At 30.1% G+C, this 20237-nt stretch overlaps 1 protein-coding gene across 2 annotated transcripts in view; it reads left to right on the forward strand.

Annotated features, from left to right (window-relative positions):
* LOC107456331 (uncharacterized) overlaps nucleotides 1–14821 on the forward strand; it is a 101356-nt gene extending 86535 nt beyond the window's left edge. Inside the window, exons 4-9 of one of the 2 annotated variants that reach the window (XM_043052380.3) lie at nucleotides 175–267; nucleotides 6036–6095; nucleotides 10010–10093; nucleotides 11404–11544; nucleotides 12342–12510; nucleotides 13063–14821. In XM_043052380.3, the coding sequence (XP_042908314.1) occupies nucleotides 175–267; nucleotides 6036–6095; nucleotides 10010–10093; nucleotides 11404–11544; nucleotides 12342–12482 (519 nt within the window). In that variant the 3' untranslated portion in view covers nucleotides 12483–12510; nucleotides 13063–14821. The remainder of the gene's footprint in view (nucleotides 1–174; nucleotides 268–6035; nucleotides 6096–10009; nucleotides 10094–11403; nucleotides 11545–12341; nucleotides 12511–13062) is intronic. The other variant, XM_071183104.2, reaches the window with a different exon arrangement.
* The last annotated feature ends 5416 nt before the right edge of the window (nucleotides 14822–20237 follow it).

Genomic DNA, 20237 nt, shown 5'->3' on the forward strand with positions numbered 1-20237 from the left:
AAGTCTAATAGATTCTGAGTTATCAAATTTCTAAGAAGTAGTAAATTAAAAATTTGACTTTAAATAATTATAACTTTAAATATATAGAACTATAAATTTAAAGAACTATGATTTAAGGAATTAACTGATTTAAATATATACATATATAATAATGAATGTGTATTTTATTTCCAGGACAGTCGTATGCTTCTCATTCCGTGGCTGGTTTCAGTACTTTTAGCTACTGTATTAGATGCATTAATGGCAATTTATCTAATAGTAGAAGCGGTAATGCTTTGTTTTTAAACATTTATTATTTTTATTTATAAAAATAATTCTATCACTCCAATTTCAAATTAAAATAGTTTTGCCGCCTGTTTTGTACCTATTTGCGGCTGAAGCAAAATGTATCAAAAAAGAAAAAAGAAGCTTTAGTGGTCTAATACTGTCATAAAAGTGGCATGGTTATTTTTCTAACTTGGTTCAATTTCACTTGTATCGTTCCAAAAATCATTTTATTAACTTTATCACCCATATTACTGTTATACTTACAATTATTTTGCAAAAAATTGCATAGTTATAATGTTATAATAAATCTTTCAATTAATTAATGTTATTATACCTAGAAGGGAATAAACTTTAAATTCTTTGGAACCGTTATGCGATGAATTTTTCCTAACTATGATCACATATACGTAATGATGCGATTTTTCCTTCACGTCATTGTACATGAGACGAGTATTTTCAACTCCAGTCGCTCATGACGTGATTTCATTTTGGAACGGTAACACATGGACTGATCGGTAAGACGCGGTTTCTAGTCGACCTCACCCAAGTCAAACATCATTGGCAACGGTCAGTGAGTTGGTAGGTGACCACTTTGATCAGACAGGAAAGGGCCTAGGATGCTCGGTAACGAAATAACAAAATGAATAGACAGACTTTTAGCAAAGATATACATGAGAACAATTTTAAAAATAACGGAGCCATAAACTCTCGTACTTCCTTTCACCTTAAGTTGGAACTGCAGGGAAAGGTAGGAAATGTAATCCTATGCCTTTGAAAAGTAGTTATTCGCTATTTTGGAGTTAATTACACTTTAAATGTGCGTACAAATATAAATAAATGTTGTATTGTAAGAAATGTGTATCTTGAAACATGTTTTAGAAGTTTTATCATGTTAAATGTATTTAACCTATAAATACCTTCTCAGGAAAGCGAATGTACAAAGAAGGAGGTGTTTTAGTTTGGCGATGAATTAGTTTCCGAGAACGAGGGACTAACGCTTTGGCTATGTTTTGCACTGGTCAGCCAGCTCCTTCGAATCTTCTTGCCTTAGTGCATTATTTCAGTTTTTTACACTCGTAATTTTTTTTTTTTTTTTTGCTATTTATTTATTTTTGGCTTATTTTTCAGTTATTAATTTTTATATATTTTTGTATTAATTGTAAATTTTTTTGTAATTCCTTGTTTATTTTTTTCTGATTAATTAATGTTGGCTTGTTTTTTTTTCGTTTGTTTTTGTAGCCATTAATTAAACTTTATATCAAATTTTTGAAGATTCGGGATTTTCTTTCGAGAAGGAAGATAAGAGGTTTTTATAGAGATGTTTTTTTTTTTGGCGAGGCTTTTTAGGTCAATTGTTTTGCTTCATAGAAGCAAATATATTTCAGAAAAAAAAACAAACAAATAAATTACGTTTATAATAGAAAGGAACATTACAGAAAAGAAATGTGATTTCTTTATATAAAAAGAAATAACAGTAAATATTATAAAACATACGTATGATCTTTTCCATGATCAATGATTTCAGGCCTATGTTGACTTTTTCTTCCCCCACAAAACACCAATGTGGGATGAATTAAAAAAAAAAATTATAAACTCATAATAATATCATCGAAAAAAGACTCTCTCACCAAAAACAGAAGAAGTTAGAAATGGACAGGTCAAATTTCATTGGATAGAATTCCAACATTATTTCGAGACTTCTTAGCCATGGGAAAACGAAATAGCCTCATATATATGAGGCAAACTTATTTTAAACTATTCGGACCACTTTTCTGTAAAGAAAGGCATAAATAACTTAAATATTTTAAGAGCTAAACTTTAAAAAAAATAGTGCGTGGAGTACCTCCGCGCGGAAGAAGTTAAACTTCGCAACCTGCGACGTTAATTGTAGAAGAATCAGCAGTCATAGAAGGATCACTAGTTCTATTCAACGACTCTTTTTCCTGCCCCGCTCGCTTCCGTGCTCTGTAATCACGGTAATATTGTGCATTTTTCCCTCGTGGACCAGTGGAAGTGCTTGTGGTTGCCTCATCGTATCGCCCTGGAAAATGTATTTGCATTAATAATGTATGTGAATGCGTCATAATGTACTTTCAGAAGAGAAACAATCAATTGATATTCACAAGAGACGAGCCTTGACATAACAATTGTTATCCACTAAATTTGAAAATAAAAAATACTGCCCTATTAAATTATATGTGTATCAAAACAAACTAAAAAAATATTTATAGAAAAACAATATTCGCGATCGCAACGCTCGAGTACGCCGTCTAGCGGGAGCCTGTAAATATCGGACATTAATTTATCACGTTTTCATTTAGTTCCATCAAAGTCATTGACTGAATCAGACGCCATTTTTTAGCAGCAAATAAGAAACAAAATTTCCCTAAGGAAAAGGCCGAAGAACTTGAAAAAAATCTCCAAAATATTAGTAAATCTTTCAGGAACAGAACACGCCAAACATTTGAAGAAAAATTCCTCAATAATTTTTAATTTCTATTATCAACAAACTTGCAACTGATGACTTCCGATTTCGGATACTGTTAGAGATATGTGTATTAAGGTAAAATGCATTTCTTCTGTCTTCAATTCATTACGAATTAAAGTGAAGTCAACATTGCTTTCGTCATTCCAGTGAATAAATATGAATTCAGAACATACAGAATTGTAATAGTTATAGCATATTCTTCTTCGTTATAGAATAGTACATATTTCTGTATCCATATAATTCGGAAAACAACAATAAAAAATTATCCAAGTTACTTGAAATAGTGCCATTTGTGCTGATTCTTAATTAATTTAAATCGTTTTCTTGGTAAGTTTTTTTTAATTTTGAAAGAATAAGTTCAACTAGAATTCAGCTATTCTGTTTTTAGCTACATATTCAAATTCATATCAATTATAAAATTTTGCTGTGTAGTATATTATCTAAAAGTAATGAAGGTATAAACTATGTATCTATTATTTGAGAATAAAGTTTTCAAACAAGGAACTTATCATTTTGGAATTCTCCGGGAATCATAAATCAGGTAAGTGCAATGATTTTTACAATAAAAAATTTGCTTGTAAATATTTTTTTTTCATTTGATGATGGTTCTCTACAGAATGGTTTTTTACGTTTGATTAAGAACTATAAGAATAATAAAAAAAGAAACAATATGAAAGTTTTTATTTCAATGTTAATAATTCTTAAAATCGTTTTTTTTTATCCTAAGATTTCTTTATTTTCCGTTTTTTAGTTTATAATTTTTCGATAAAAATTGTTCTCAAAATACTTTTGAAAAATTAAATGGTATAACATTATGTGTTTATGTATACTTCTTGTATATTCCAATGTTTGAAATAATATGATTCAGAAAAGTATGGAATAAAAATTCGGTACTTACGACGTATTAACGCCACCGCCGCTACAGAAATGGCGGTTTTTAAGTGCCGCCAATCTACACTTAAAATTTTTGCGACAGTTCATAAAATAAAACACTTTATTTAAAATCAAAATAGTTAATTGGATTTCGGTGGAAAATGAGCCGATATAGAGTTTAGCATAGATTCAAAACAATCATATCGCCATATGAACTCTGATGAATAAGATTCCAAATGAAATAACATTTCCAAAACGTACGTTTGCCAAGATAAAGTTTTATGTTGTGGGAATTGGTACATTTTCGTTTTTTCGGTAAAATATTTCCCTCCTGAAAAATTAAAATTGCATCTTGTTTTGTTTTTGGCAAATCCCAAAGACGAATATTCGTAGCACTAAAAATGGCGACAAAAAAGAATTGTTTTTTTGTTTTTGTTTCGTCAGCATTCTTTATTTTACGTTTCTTAGTTTCTAAATAATGATTTTTATTGAAACTTGAAATTTTTTGATAAAAATTGTTGTCAAAAAACGTTGTTTACAAAATTAAATTTCATAAAATTATGAGGCTTCTTTTTGTTCATTTTAATTTTTGAAGTAATATGATTCTTAAAACTATAGAATGTAAAGTTTAAATGGGCCTTTCATGTTATATCATTAAATTTAGTAATACTATTTCTCGAGCATTAGGTTTTAACTCTTATAAGAATATACATATTTTTTTCTGTTAATGTACAAATATTTTTCCGATGTGTTTTGGATATTCCTTCTCTAATAAAAAGAGATACCATTTTGTTTTCGGTTGTACAAGAAAGAATATCAAGCATTTTTCTTTTTTAAATTTAATAAGCCACATTAAAGAAGGAACGTTGCAATGCTACACGCTGCATTAACGACGTCTCCAGAGTAACTGAATGACGGTTCATATGGAAATCGCAGGTAAGCGTCTCATACAACAACGCCCCCTATAGTTCGTTGCGATCGCGAATTTTTATGACTTTTATTATTTTTATGCTAGTGAGAACCAAAACAATATGGAAATGAATGAGGGAAAACTGGATCCCTACCACGTGATTTCCCGCCCCATAAAAATGTAGCGCTAAACGTTTAACGCAACCTTGTTGGAAGTCGCATAAGAAGTATAACTTCAAAAACAATCTGGGGAAATGTTTCTATCCCGAAGAAAATTGCAAAAATCAATGAACAGTTCTTCAAATTTCTACAAGTCCCAGTTAATGATGTATTGGAGAATCTGATGATAAGCCCTTTTTTTCATAAAATTGTTAGTTTTCTTCATGTTAAAGCTTTAGTTAGTTTCAGAATTATCAGAGAGGGCGCTGACTAAAAATAGGAATAACTTGCCCTAACATTAATGAGCAACACTAAAAAGTTCACCATAGTTTAACATCTTATTCGTAAAATAGAGTACTTTCACGGAACGACAGAGCCTTCAAAAATAAGAAAATTGAGGAAAAAAAAGGAGCGAAACCAGGACAAATAGGTGAATCTATTAAAAACCAGAAGTTAGATCTTCTGCAGCTAAGCAGCGGTTCAGCTGAATTAATTGAGCTATTTGCGAGTTAAGTTGAGGGCTATTCTATTATTTTTTTATTTTTTATTCTTTGTTTTTCTCATCTTATATCCGTCGTTGAACAGCCGACCCAATTTTGAGTTTGCGACTATCAATGTTCAACTCCGTGGCCTTGTAATTTTGGACCCAACCCAGAAGGCAAAGCAGCTCCTGCATCAAATTATGGGAGAAATTTGTCTTAGTGGACGACTTTTTGATGGAACTAAACCGCATTTGCATTATGTGGATAGGAAAACCGCGAAAACCTTCCACGCTTAGCCTGGCGGTAAGGAGACTCTAACCCATGATCTGTCTACCACTGAGGTTATTTTTACGTCAGCACTGTGGTCGGTGTGAGCTGGGTGCGAAATTCGTATCAACCAAGCACCGCTGGAATCCGAACCCAGGTCACCTCATTGGGAGGCGATCGCTCTGTCTCCTGAACCGCACTGGCTCACTGAGGACTCTTTGGGGGCACTTTAGGTAAGAATCTCTATGGTGCAATGAGTTCACACCGTTGGTAAGGAAATGGGGTCTGTGAGTTCGATCCCAGCAGTCGACTATACAAATGACGCATATAAGCAGCAATTTGCACGATAAATTAATCATGGTTGAAAATCCTCTCGTTGGCTAAGGGGTAAAAGTTCGGAGGGAGGGATACCAGCTCAGGCATTTCCACGTCACCTGATCGTGCTTAAAATTACGTGGCATTCCTATCAGGGCAGCAAGCAAAAGTATAAGCTGTTTCCATAAAAAAAAATTAAGTTATTATAATTATTATATTCTGCGGGGGGGGGGGATGTCGGAAGTCTCCAATAATTTATGTTGGTTTACTTTCAGAGCTATGAAGAACATCTGATTGTGTTGTTCCTATCCGACGTTATTATTCTTGGATTAAATGTGAGTACAAGATAAATAGACTTTGTACTTGAATATTTTAATGAGTACCTGCCAGCTTTCTATTTATTTAATATCAACAAATCTCAAACTAGGGATGTACAGGGTATCCGGCAAAATTTTAATTAGCTGGTTATTACTTGGACCTGGCAAACGAGTTGCCATACTTGTGCCGGATACCCAAACCCAGTTTTAACCACTAATTACCCGGTACCGGGTACCAAGAATCATAAACCACTGGCCTGTATGGTAGGCAGAGAGCTGACCTCATGTTCCTGGTTCGAATTCCTGCCACAGACTTAGACGTTCTTTCCTTCTCTGTATTATCTATCTTTCTTACTGTGGGGGTAACGATGGTCCACCTAATATGATGACCCCTGAGAGAGTGGTCAACGCATCTGCTCTTCTTGTTTTCGAATAAAGAATGTCTATATATGGGTGGGCATTGGAAAAAAAATTTTCAACAGATATCTATTTATAACTGAACAACAATAATGTAACTTGGATCAATAATGATTTTGAAGATTGCTTAAAATTTAAAGAATCTTACTCAGTTTCAAAGTGACAAACATACCAATGCAGTTTTAAGGAGCAATGGCAATTTTGTATTAGAATTTTAAAGGTATCAGCTTGTAAGTGCAGTTTGTAATTTTAGGTACATTTTACTAGTACTATTCTGTAAAAGATAAGTTGAATTTTATATGACGAAAAAAAATAACTTAAGTCAATTTTTAATAAAAGCAATTTAACAAGTTCATTCTTAACTCAATAGTAACTTGGTTTTGTATATTAAGAGGCTTGCTTCGAAACAAAGTTGGAGGAGTCTTTTTCAAAAACTAAAACAGTTGTTCTCAGTTTCAATGTTTCAAATAGATTATAAGATAATAAGGTTAGTTATACTTTAAAACAACTCAAATAAATGGTAATTTTTATCATAAAATGAAAATACTCCAAGCTAAACAGTTTGACAAATATTAAACAAATCTTTAATTGCTCACCTTGGTATTACCTTCTTTGTGGATGCAAGAAACGAAAAATCACAGATAACAGCTTTGTTATCATGCGAGATCAAGACATTGTCTGCTTTAAGATCTAAGCGACAAACCTTATTTGAGTGCAAGTATGTCAAATCACAGAGAGTGTCATAAAGTCATGATTTTATGCGGTCTAGGGTACTTGGCTGCCTCATAAATGGCCTGTCTTGGACTGCATGTAGCAAAGTGTCCCGTAGCATGGGCATCACAAAAACTGCTACATCTGGTTCATTGAAGCAACAGTATTCGAGGAGGGGGATAATGTTTGGGTGAGATAATTTTGGGCAAATTTCAGTTTCATTTGCTTTGGCTACTTCTAAGGCGACAACTTTATCGGCAACCTCTCGGCCGGAGTTGTCAATCATTTTGTACACATCGCCAAAGGCGCCAGACCCAAGCTTATCGACGCAAACAAACTGATTGGCTTCTAGGATTATCATGACTTCTAGGATTATCTCTTCTGTGTTGATAGTATTCTCCTGATAAATCAGGGGGATGGGTTCGTCTTGATCAGCATCATCACTCTAAATGATATCAACAAATCTTCCCATTTCTTAAATTTTTTAACAAAGCGCAGGAAATCAATTCCCAAAATCAATTTTCTATTTAGCAAGAACTCTAATACGCACATTCAATCTTGAAAATACAAGTTAGAATGTCCAACAATGCCTTAAAAAGGGTTTATATAGTGTTTTAACAATGAATATGGTTTATTGTTCATGAGCTAACGATTAAAGTTTAATTGTTAAAAAGAAGTTAAATGTTTTGAACAATGAAATTTCGTTTAAGTTTTATGTCACCAAAAATTTTAAAATATCAATTCATTGTTCGAAAAATTATAAAATGACTTTGAAGTGAAACAATTTTTATTGTTGAAATGTCGCCATAAAATTGGACTTAAAATTCCTATATGGAAACACGAATATTTAAATACTTGCAAATTATAAGTATCTATACAAACTTATTATATCTATTTAGAATCGTAGCTAAAAATTAATTTGAAATAGTAAAGCAATTCGAGCGAGCGTCTTGATATTTAAGTAGTAAAATGGTAGATATAGAAATCTTTCAAATCCTCAGACGATTGAGGATTAAAAAAAATCAAAATCAGTTTTATTGCTGTGAAATATTTCTAATAATCGACTTTTTAATCACCTAAAGCTGCATCAGAAACCGCTTTTGGTCTCTAGACATTAATAAGTTAGGTTTAAAAGGAAAACACAACTGTTTAATTACAAATGCAAATATAGGTACTGAGTAAATGGGATTATTCTCTATTCTCCCCTCAAAGACATGATCCAGGTTAAAATGCTTCCATACTTAACTTAGACAATCAAACGTATTTTAAGCGCTCACTAATAATAGTTGTTATGTTAACGTATACTACTCCGCACATTGGTTTAATTTAATATACCGTCATTTTTATTTTACTTTAAAAATACCCAGTATTTAACAGAAGATATAACAGTACATTCTACTAACAAATCAAATGAAAAAGTTACAAACTGGAGCATTAACGCTAAGTACATCACTATAGCTAAGTCTAACGTCGATCACTCTACGTCCAATCAATATCTTTCATTATCTTTCTCAGATATAATACATAACTCATAGTGAGAAACAAATGTACAGAGTGTGCAAAAGCAGGTCAACCTAATTAATATTTTACTTAATGATCAGATCTTTACGTTCTAGGACTCATTCTTAATGGTTTGAGGGGGTAACCGCAAATATGCTAATTAATTAGTGCAGATGTTATTTTAAGTTACGAAATCACACACGAAAAGAATTTTCTATGAATAAGCATACCGTTTTCTCAACGAATTCGGATTTCTGATCCCAAGACATAGGGGGAAAGCATGGTCCCCATAGTTTTGTCAGGAAAGCGATCCAAAGTTTGGACCCCTCAATGTTAATTTTAGTTTCTGCGTATTTTGCCTTATCTCGAGAACTCTTTGGGCGAATTGGAAATTTTTTGCACACAATTATGAAGTTCGCTTATCAAAAAGTAATTCCATGCAAAAAATAAATTTTCGTAAATATTTATTATTTTTTTTATCATTTTATTAAAAACAAATTGGAAATGAAATCTGAATTATAAAGTATACAATTTTTTCGCCATTTAACGTATGTAAATTTACGTGGTGAAATACTAATTTTGAGCAAAATCGGTTGAATAGTTTCGGAGAAATCGACTTTTAAATATACGAATTTTTTTTAAATTTGATTTCTCAAGAGCTATTCAACCAATTTCACGCAAATTTTGTAAGTTGCCATGTAAAACTGCATACTTTAAAATGACGTAAAAATTTTATCCCTACAATTCAAAATTTTTTCGACTGCTATTTAATAAAATAATAAATATTTACAAAACAAATATTGTATGGAATTATCTTTGCAGACACGAATTTTGTATTTGTGAGCAAAAAATTTTCAATTCACTTAAAAATTTCTCGAGATATGGCGAAATACGTAAGAAGTTAAATTAATATTAAGGAGACCAAATTTTGGATCGCTCTCCTGAGCAAACTATGGAAACCATATTTGCCAGATAGCTGTTACCGAAATCTGAATTCAACGAAAAAAAGGCATGTTTATTCAGAAGAAGTACGTTTTTGTGTCTGATTTCGTAACTTAAAATATCATCTGCACTACTTAATTAGCATATTTAAGGTCAATCCCTCGAACCATTAAGAATGAGTCCTAGAACGTGAAGATCTGATCATTAGATTAGAAGTTATTCAAGGTGGTCCTCCATTTCCAGACTGTTATGCCTTCCTTATTATGGCGGGATTTTAATATTTCAAATATTGATTGATATAACCGTATACTATTAACTATACACGTCGCCAAAAGAATTAAATACTTATTCATTTTTTACAGGTTTACAGCTTGCTGTGCGTTTATGCCCAGTATCAAGAATATTGCGCAGGAAGAGGTCATCCACAGTTTGGCGGAAACAGACCAGTGAATATTCATCCATATTTTTATTTTGCATACATTTTAAGCATGAAAATAAGTTCAATAAAACTAGAAAATAAATAAAAATTATTTTACAATAATTAGAATATGATCTTTATTATGAAGTAGGAATCGAATTATGTAATTCTTGGGGGGGGGGGAGCGAATGTTAAGCAACCTCTTAAAGAATGTTTTGACATATTTTTAGCACAACTATTTGTAAGTTTTACCATTTCCATCGATTTAGTACCCACTAAAGCTTTAAAACGTCTTTACTGAGGTTATACAAGAAACATAATTGGATAATGAATACAATACAATTGGTGACACAGTTATTGAAATGTTAGCAGATTCATTATCCTGATAAAAAATAGATACTGGCAGAGTTGTTCATGGAAGAAAAATCAATGAGGGACATTTAGCTTTCGAATTCAGTAAATGGTAGTGTTTTGTTTGCAACAAACTCACTGTACTGGTTTGGGGACAACGACTAACTAAAAAAAAAAAAAAAAGCATGATGGAATAATATCATATTAGCGAACATAAAAATTTAACAGTAATGTAAAACCAATTTCAATATTTTTTTCCTTGTTTGTTTGTTTGAGCTACAACTTTTACTAAAAGGCAGTTTAAATTTCATATGAAAGTGTAAAGAATGAAATGAAATATAAGTTTCAAGATACTCTTTAAAAATTAGTTCTGCACTTTTGCCCCGCAAAACATACATTTGTAAACGTCAAAATTTTCTGCAGTTATCATTCTTTTAAATGGTTTCATACACTTTAGGGTTTAGCTTCAACTTTTGTTTTGTAACAATAATTAAGTTGAAGAGATGTCCAAGTTAGAGGCTGAACTAGAATAGATTCTAACATTGTCTTATCAATTTTCGTTTGCACGATTTCCATTGGACAATTCGCATTCCTATCCCAATAAAAACGTATTCCTATTGGTTGCATCTGTAACTGATTGATCATTAATGGATTTCCAGTGGACAGATACGTGAAGCGGGGTCAGCTTAAATATCTCTGTTGTTACAGCATTATCTCTATTAATCACGAGATAAGCATTAACTCATTTAAAAGTAAGTAATTTATAGAAATTTTCTTAAGCAATACCGATTTGAGAAAGTAATGCAATAATATCAGCAAAAGTATACCGTACAATTCAAACATATCTTATCAGCAGAAAAATTACAAGCGATAATTACAAGCGATTCATTGCATTATCATGGTTGCATGCGTCATAGTACTTGCATTGCTATTTATTTAATTTGAATTGAATTTTAACTCATTAGGAATATAATTCCTTCATTCCAGCTTCCACCAGTGGAATACCACGGGAATAAATATGGATTATCAAAACATTCGAAACTTATAAACGAATCCAGAGTTACAAACAGTAGCACCATCTCTGCAATGCATTCGTCTGGATTTGCTATTCAAAGTGATATTGCATCGGTAAGTATGTATTAAACTAGTGGGCTGCTCCCCCTGCTCGCCAAGCTCACTTCGCTCGCTACTTACTTAGGTGCATTGCAAATGCACAAAATTCTAAGAATTCAAAACAATCATTTAAATCCATATAAAAACTTTTTTTTAAAAAAATTACATCTTTTTAGTAAATACTAAGTCATTAAAATAAATTTGAATTTAAATAAATGACATGTAATTTGTTAAACCTATTAGAAATGTGCTATAGTATAATTCGTGATATAAATCAAAAATCGTCAAATAAATTCGTAATATATAAATTCGTGAAAAAGCGCTTTCGACAAAATATTAAAATAGAGATCTATCGACAAAGACTACTCACTTCTGCCTAGCTTAATAGTATGAGATTGTCACAGCTGATGCTCTCTGGTTATTTCCGTTTCCGTTTTCAAAAGCGCTATATGTTGAGTCACCTCAGCTAGATTTGGCATGTGACATTTTTAGCGCCAATCATTGATCGATTCGCCGGGTAAGAGAAATAGTAACTTAAACAAAACAAAGCAAACGTTGCCACCGTCGGAAAAGAAATACAGCCAAAATTTGGGAACCACGTAGAAGAATTATATATATTAGATTATGCATTACGTTGTGTTAATATGAACATTTTTATTTGATTATCAAAACCCTTTATAGTAAAATCTATGATACATCATGCGTTACGTTGTAGTTTAGCACTTTCAAGTGTTTATGAAAGTAATACTTATTAAGATGTTTTCTTAAATCTTACATCTTAAATGTAAGTTCACTGACTGTTTTATTTAAAGGATTCGTCAACTGTTCAGAAAATCATAGAAGATAGTTTTAGTGCTGAAAGGGAAAGTGAAGAACAAGGTATACCGAACTCGGAGAGCGTGTGTTTAACAAGTGCTGTGGGTGTAACAAATAGTGCTTATTCGAGAATTTAGTCCATCAGCACTAAAAAGAGCTTTGAAGGTAAAAGTATGCATTTTTGTGAAAAACATAAAATTTAGACAAATTTGAATTTAAGAATGAACAATAGATGTATAAAATATAATTCGTAGATTTTTAGGATTATTTTTTAATTCGTACTTTTACCACTCATTTAAAGGTTTTCCTTCCTATTGGAGTTATTCTACCTTGTATTCAATTTCGTTCGAAGAGAGAATAATAATAAACACCTTCAAAAAGGGGATCAATTAATGTATACGTAATTAAAGATAAGATGGCCTATTATTACCAACTGTGAAAATAATCTCTATAAATTAATTTTTGGGATGAAAAACCTTTAATGACCAATATAGTAACAAGACATTGAACATTCATTTGTTTAAAACAAGTGAAGAAAACTACGCATTTTTCAGAGGGAAAAGACAGATCAAATAGTGTTGCTATAAAAAAAATCACGTTTAGTTTTCCGCATTACATTTGACTAATATGTTTTAAAATTCAGGATTAATTTTTTTATGATTTATTTATCTATCATTGGTTACTAAATGTTTAACTTAAATATTTCTCTTTTTTTAGGTTTAATTGCGTTAGGTTTCTTCAAAAAAGTGTATCTAGTCAACCAGTGAGGGAAGAAAAGTTTATTGTGTATGTGATGAAATCATAGGATATAAATGATATTGATGAGCTTATATTAAAAGTGTGAATTGAACAGATCTTGACACTTTTAAGTTTCATTTTTTTTCTGTAAATTTTTAAAAAGATTCCTTAATTATTTTTTTTAAAATCGAGGGAATCAGCTTTTTGAGTACATAAAATTCTTGGATTAATTATATTTTGTCTTGAAACTTATTTCCCTATTTTCATCGCATTATTTCAATAGCAAAATATTTATGCAGTAATATGTCGAATCGAATTACATTTTTTTTATTCTATCTGAATCCGATCTTTTATCATTAAATAATATTTATCCTAGCCTTTTTTATTTATAGGTTAAAAAGTTTTGCTCGTTGCACGTGAAACCGTTACACTGACTTTTTTCACCATTCCATCTAAACTCAACTCGATAACTTATCATACAATGACGTTTGTGTTCCGAATTATTCGTCGGCAAAAGGGTTCTTTTTCGAGAATCTTAATTTACTCTGACTGGGTATTATTGCCCTTCAATCTAAAACCTATTTCCTAAAACACAATGTTATTCAATTTTTTTTTAATAATAAAATAATATCTATCCAATTACCATTACCAATAACGTTTAATTTTCTCTTCAGCGGTAAAATTTGCCTTTTTACAAACACATAGAATCCTCGTACTGACTTTTTATGAGATACAAACAGAACTCGATTTTTTACTATTCAAATACGTTTGTTTGCAAATGATAATTCATTGGCAAATAGCTGATCTCTCGAGTATTCTAAAACTGATTTTTTTAACCGTTCTATCTTCAATACTTCTTACAGTAGTTTCTTACAATGATATTTAATTTCCTCATTTGATGTAAAGGGAAAATAGCACTTTCTCAAAAGCAAATAGAACACACATTTCTTTTTTTTTGCAATGCTATTTATTTATTTCATAAGTACTCCAAGCTAATATGGTATACGGGAAAATTTTTACCGTACTAACTAACATTAATGTAACAAAGTATTTTATTACAATATACTACTTCTTATTATTTGGTTCGAGAAAAAAGTTCCCTCGCAAAGTTACAGTAAGAACTGATTCAAAGAATTTGAATACATAGAACAGCCTCTTATGTAAGAAAGTTGAAAATATGACGCTTTAATTCTACATGTGTAAGGAATAATTATAATTTAAACTTACTCTATATGGTACATTTAAAAATAAAAGAATATTTTTTTCATCAGCTATGACTTTTTTAGCACCGTTTAACTTGTGAACTGCTTCCTAAGATTATTTTATAACATTCAATCCGCGTAGTATTGTTTAATGTTCCTCTTATCCTTGAAACTTAAAATTCAACACAAAAGACAAGCGAACTCTTGCATTAAGCTAAATAAGCCTTTGTTACAGACTTTGAAGCTGGATGACCTGCATTTGGGGCTTAAATTATGTTAAAACTGAACTCTTTAATAAGTTTGCTGAATTTTAATAATATATGTATTTATCAGTAAGCTTAATATTCGAAATTTCTCTTTGTAAATATCTTGCAGTGATATTTCATAAGCAATGCAAAGATATTATTTTCTGACATTGTAAATACCATGATGATTGTGTTGAAAAGATGTTTTTTTTCTGTTGGAAATTACTGTAACCATTTGATGTCATTTGTTTTCTTTTCCAACTTTGCAAATAAAGAAAAAAACTTGTTGCATTTTATATCCTTTTTAACTATTAAAAGTTATAACTCATAAAGATACTTATTGAATATCATTTCATCTTTGTATACTTGAATTCATTATTACTTATTGAATTCAATGGTACACAACTTAAAATTTATTTTATTACCTTCAAAGTATTGAAATAAATGAATCAAGTATTATTTTTCTTTACAAAAAAAGATAAGTTGACCTTTTTCTAAAATTTTAAATAAAAAAGTTTTAAATAAAAAAGTTTTAGTCAAGACAAATCATTGTTGTTTTCTAGTATTACGCTGCCAAATATTCAAAATTTAATATAGAAATATTCAGTTCCTTTTGGTAACGCTAAAGTATAAATAAATTTGGTAGGACTTGGCTTCGATTACTTCTTAAATATTTTTTCAACTCGAAGTAAGTTAGCATAATATATTCAGTAGGTGTTCTCCATCTGCTTTGAAATGTAAAACGTGTCTTTTCAATTTAAGTAATAAGAGAAAAGTGTTCTTTTTTTAAAAAGAAAAGTTTTTTCGCTCAAATTGTCTGAGAACTTCTTTTTTAAAATTTGTCTGTGGAGATTAACCATTAGTTTTTGAATGTGAAATCTTTTGAATTTGAAAGAAAAACCATTTAGAGGTTAACTATCACCGAGATTCTATCAAAGTAACATAAAAAATATTAAGAAGTTCATATTTAAATATTTAGTCTATTAGTGAGCATTTTTTTTATATGCAACACAAACTATTTATATTCATTTTCTATCTTTTCTGTTTTTAGCTAAAAAACATGCAAAATAACTAGTTTTGATATTTATCTAGGGTAGGTCTAAGATAGATAACCACAGTTTTTTTTCCAAATCGAAACTAAGTTGCTAGGAATAGAAATACAAGAGATGTGTATGCATTTTTAAAATTCACATACATTTACTAAACATATTTGGAACAAAATATTGAGAATATATGAAACAATTGTTTGAAAACAAACCTGTGGCCTTCTCTTCTTAATCCCGAGGTCAGTTGGTGTTCCAATATAGTAAAGGAAAAATGAAGTTAAAATACGGAAAATAACGCATGTCATATTGTATAAAATGAAGTTAAAATTCAGAAAATAAGAAATTTTATGTCTTTAATCTTGAAAAATGTATGATAACTTGTACAGAATGAATTTTATTAGGGAAAATAAAATAAAACTATCTAATAAACAAAATTAAATGTAATATCTAAATTTAACTCGATTTTTCGTAAAAAAAAAAAACTTTTTCAAATTTTTAGTTGTACCGTTGTATTATCCTCCGCAGCAAATATGCCGGTATTTCATCTGAGTCTGTTCATCTGAGCAAAAATTCTGAGTCTGTAGAGTATGACATGTAAGTTTCATATGATCCTTAAAAATTTTAAAATAGTGATTCGAATATTGTAATTAAAAAGCTCAGATTTCTTTTTATTAGATTTCATTTTATAATTACGAAGTCAAACAAAGACTATTAACGAAACCAAAGATTTCGTAATTAGAGTTTTTGATTTGAAAATATTAAGCTGAGGTTTATCGAAATATGCCTTATAATTTAACTTTTTCTATCACTTTTTAAATTTTTTACGTAACCTACGATATACCTATATATATGCTTGCAATCACCCTACTATATACATATTATATGCCTATATATGTACCTACTATATACCTACAATATGACTATGAATGTGCCTACTATATACCTACTATTATATGCCTATATACATGCCTACTAAATACCTACTCTATGGCTATACGCAATCATAAAAATCGACCATCATTCCTCAATTTAATGTAGCCATCACTAATCAAACTGGACATAAGATGGTCCCCGAATTTATAGCGCCTCTCCGCCGTTACGTTCCTTTTCCTTTTTACTCAGGAAAAAAATTTAACTATATACGGGCCTTAAAGGTCTAAATAGGTCTTAAGGTTCAAATATATCCGAGTATATGGGGCTTAAAGGTCCAAACATTATAACCTACGTATTGAAAAACAACAAAATATTTAATTCACCAAAAATATTCTAAATCTAAAGATATTTTACCCCTAAATAAAATAAGTATGAAAATTCTACATTTTTTTTTTTGGCTATGACGAAAAGCTAAGCTTTCTGCAAATTGATAAAAAGTTAAACTACTTTCTGTGAAAATACGTCTAATGCAATATATTAAATATTGGATGTATTTAAACGGACCATCTCTCCTTCATAGCCATCTAGCCCAATGATAATGCTTTATGCTTATATTTAGAGTTTGTGAATTTAATAAATTATAATTATTAATAATTAATACCAGCCATCTCCGACGACAAAGTCTTTTTAAATTCATACTTTTGTCGTACAGTCAAAAACCGAAACAATATGTAAGTATAATATCATATTGCTCCAGTGAGAAAAGATTTAATATTTATACCCTTTGATGTTCCTAAGATATCGTAGGTATTTTTGTTAGATTTTGTTATTATAATAAGATATTTAGATTTAATAAATTATTATATATATATATATATATATATATATATATATATATATATATATATATATATATATATATATATATATATATATATATATATATATATATATATATATATATATATATATATATATATAACTAACTAACTAACTCAGTGGCGCGACAGCCCATTAAGAGGGCCAAGGCCGACTGTGCCCATCTCAGTTTTCTTGACCTTGGGCTCTGGGGTGCGGGAGCATATGTTCCGGTCAGGTGGTCAGCCGAACGCGGAACCCCCAGTGTTAGTTCCCAAGCATGCTTGGTACTCATTTTATCGACCCACTGAAGGGATGAAAGGCTGAGTCGGCCTTGCCCGGCCCAAGGATCGAACCAAGGACCTGTGGCACGACAGCGCGAAGCGCATATATATATATATATATATATATATATATATATGTGTGTGTGTGTGTGTATGTGTGTGCGTGTGTGTTTATGTGTGTGCGTGAGTGCGTGCGTGTGTGTGTTTTATTTATTTTTATTAAATATTTATTTTCTAAAACATTTTATTGTTAATTTCTTTAAATCCGTATTATTCCGTATTAAATCCGTATTAATATTAAATTTAAACTTCTTTAAATTTCTTTAAATTAAATTTCTTGCTCACATCCATTTTCGGGCCCATCCTTGGTAACTAACAAGTCAAACGCACTTCAGCAATACAGTAAGAGCGGCATTTCAAAAAAAAAACTCTTTTAGTTACACACAATTTGCGCTCTTGATATTTTGCAATCTTGCTGCGAAAATATTTTAAATCACTCTTGAAAAATTTCCCGCTACATTAGAATTCGTTACTCGCTTTATAGTTTGTGTTTTATTCTCTTTTTTCTTCTTATTTTATTTTATTTTCTGTTTTTACGTGTTATTTTTACTTATTGTGTTTTATTTTATTTATTGTAATTTTTGTAAAAACCTTTTTGAGTGCTCCTGACACTATTGATATATTTTGCTTTGGCTATATTGATACAATATCAGAAAGCACTCTTTTTTGCGAATATAATCGTGTGGGCGGATGAAAAGATTATATCTTTTATTTTCCGGATTTTTTTAAAACTTTTATCCTTTTTTTTTCCCAGTTGCTTGATATATTTTTTTATTTCATTATTATTTTTCCTTCCCCCCCTTTTTTCATATGTCTGTAATTTTTCTTTGTTTTATCTTCATTTTGAACTTATCTTATGAGTTCTGTTTACTTGCAGCTTAAGCGCAATAAATGAAACTTATTGTTTCTCTTAATTTCCTTCGTGTTTATATATATATATATATATATATGTATATATATATATATATATATATATATATATATATATATATATATATATATATATATATATATATATATATATATATATATATATATATATATATATATATATATATATATATATATATATATATATATATATATATATACATACAATATATATAAATTATTATTAATATTTTATATAGTGTTAGCATTGGTTGTTCGAAAAATACATTTTGAAACAACCTATGCTACTATTTTTTTTATATTTTAATTTATTTCATTTCATATTCGGTGTTGAGCAGCCGGTCCAATTCTGAGTTTACGACTATCAATATTCAACTCCGTATCCTTTTAGTTTTGAACACAACACCGAAGACAAGTGAACTTGTGTATAAAGCATTGGAATAAACTAGCCTTCATATAGGACTTTTTTGGTGGAATTAACCCGCATTTACGTTACAAGGAAAGGAAAACTGAGAAAACATGCGACGATTATCCCAACAGCAATGGGATTCTAACCCATAATCCGTCAACCACAGAGGATATTTAACATCAACACTGTGTTGGCCTGTGCTAGCCGGATATCATAAGTTCGTATCAACTAGCCACAGCTGGAATTCGAACCTGGATCATCTCATTTAGAGGCGAACTCTTTATCTCCTAAGGCACCGTTGCTCTATGCTAACATTTAAAAAAATGCTTATTATCTCAATGGTGTTCTTGATAGATAGTCCATTAAATCAGCAATTTTGGTAAAATTGAACCAAAGAATTGAAATTTGATGAGCTGAAAGAGAATTTTTTATTTATAAACTTAACAATAGTTTTTTTTTTTCAAAAGTACTAATTTGTTTGAAATTTACTGCAAATTTAAATGGGGTTTTTTCGTAAATTTTTTCTCATTTTACCAGCTTTAAATAGTGATTATTAATTTATTGTTATAGAAAATTTCAATTATTTCTCTAGAAATCTTTGTGCTTTATATTTAAATATACTCTCACTTGAGTTGATGTCAGATATAGCATTTTAACATTCATATGAAATTTTTTAAAACTTAAATTTAATTCTTCAAATTTAAATCTTCAGATTCAAAATTTTAATCTTCAAGAGAGATGAAGCCCGTTTCTTCTTTGAATTGGTATAATAATAACACACGTTTATCACCACTGCACTGATTAAAATAGGTTTGCTTTCATTTTTTCTTATTGTATCACCCATTCTGTTTTCCTAAATTTTTGTTTTTTAAGTACTGCTGATTATTTGGTAATCATTCATTTCGTGGCGAATAGCATATTAAAGTGTACTTACATGAAATTATAATTAAGTAACTTATTAAGGAAATAGTCTTTTTCTTTGAAAAATATTAACTTTAAAAAAAGATAAATGAGAAACAATCGAGGGAATTGGCGTGAGAAGAGCAAAAATAAAAATAAATAAATAAGTTTTCAAATTTTATTAAAAGCTCTCATAATCGCATTCAAAATTCAAGAATTTTTGAGTAAATTCAACTTTGAAAGCACGTACTGATAATTTTTAAAAAAAAATTCATGCCAACGCATACAAAACATTTAAATAGTTATAAAAGTTAAATGACTTAACATTCTAATTGAAATTGGATTTTTTATTGAAAAAAATTATTATGCACTTTTTATTAATGCAA

This window comes from Parasteatoda tepidariorum, chromosome 7 (genome assembly GCF_982258835.1).
Source record: "Parasteatoda tepidariorum strain Cologne lab strain chromosome 7, Ptep-v5.0, whole genome shotgun sequence".
Lineage (NCBI taxonomy): Eukaryota > Metazoa > Arthropoda > Arachnida > Araneae > Theridiidae > Parasteatoda > Parasteatoda tepidariorum.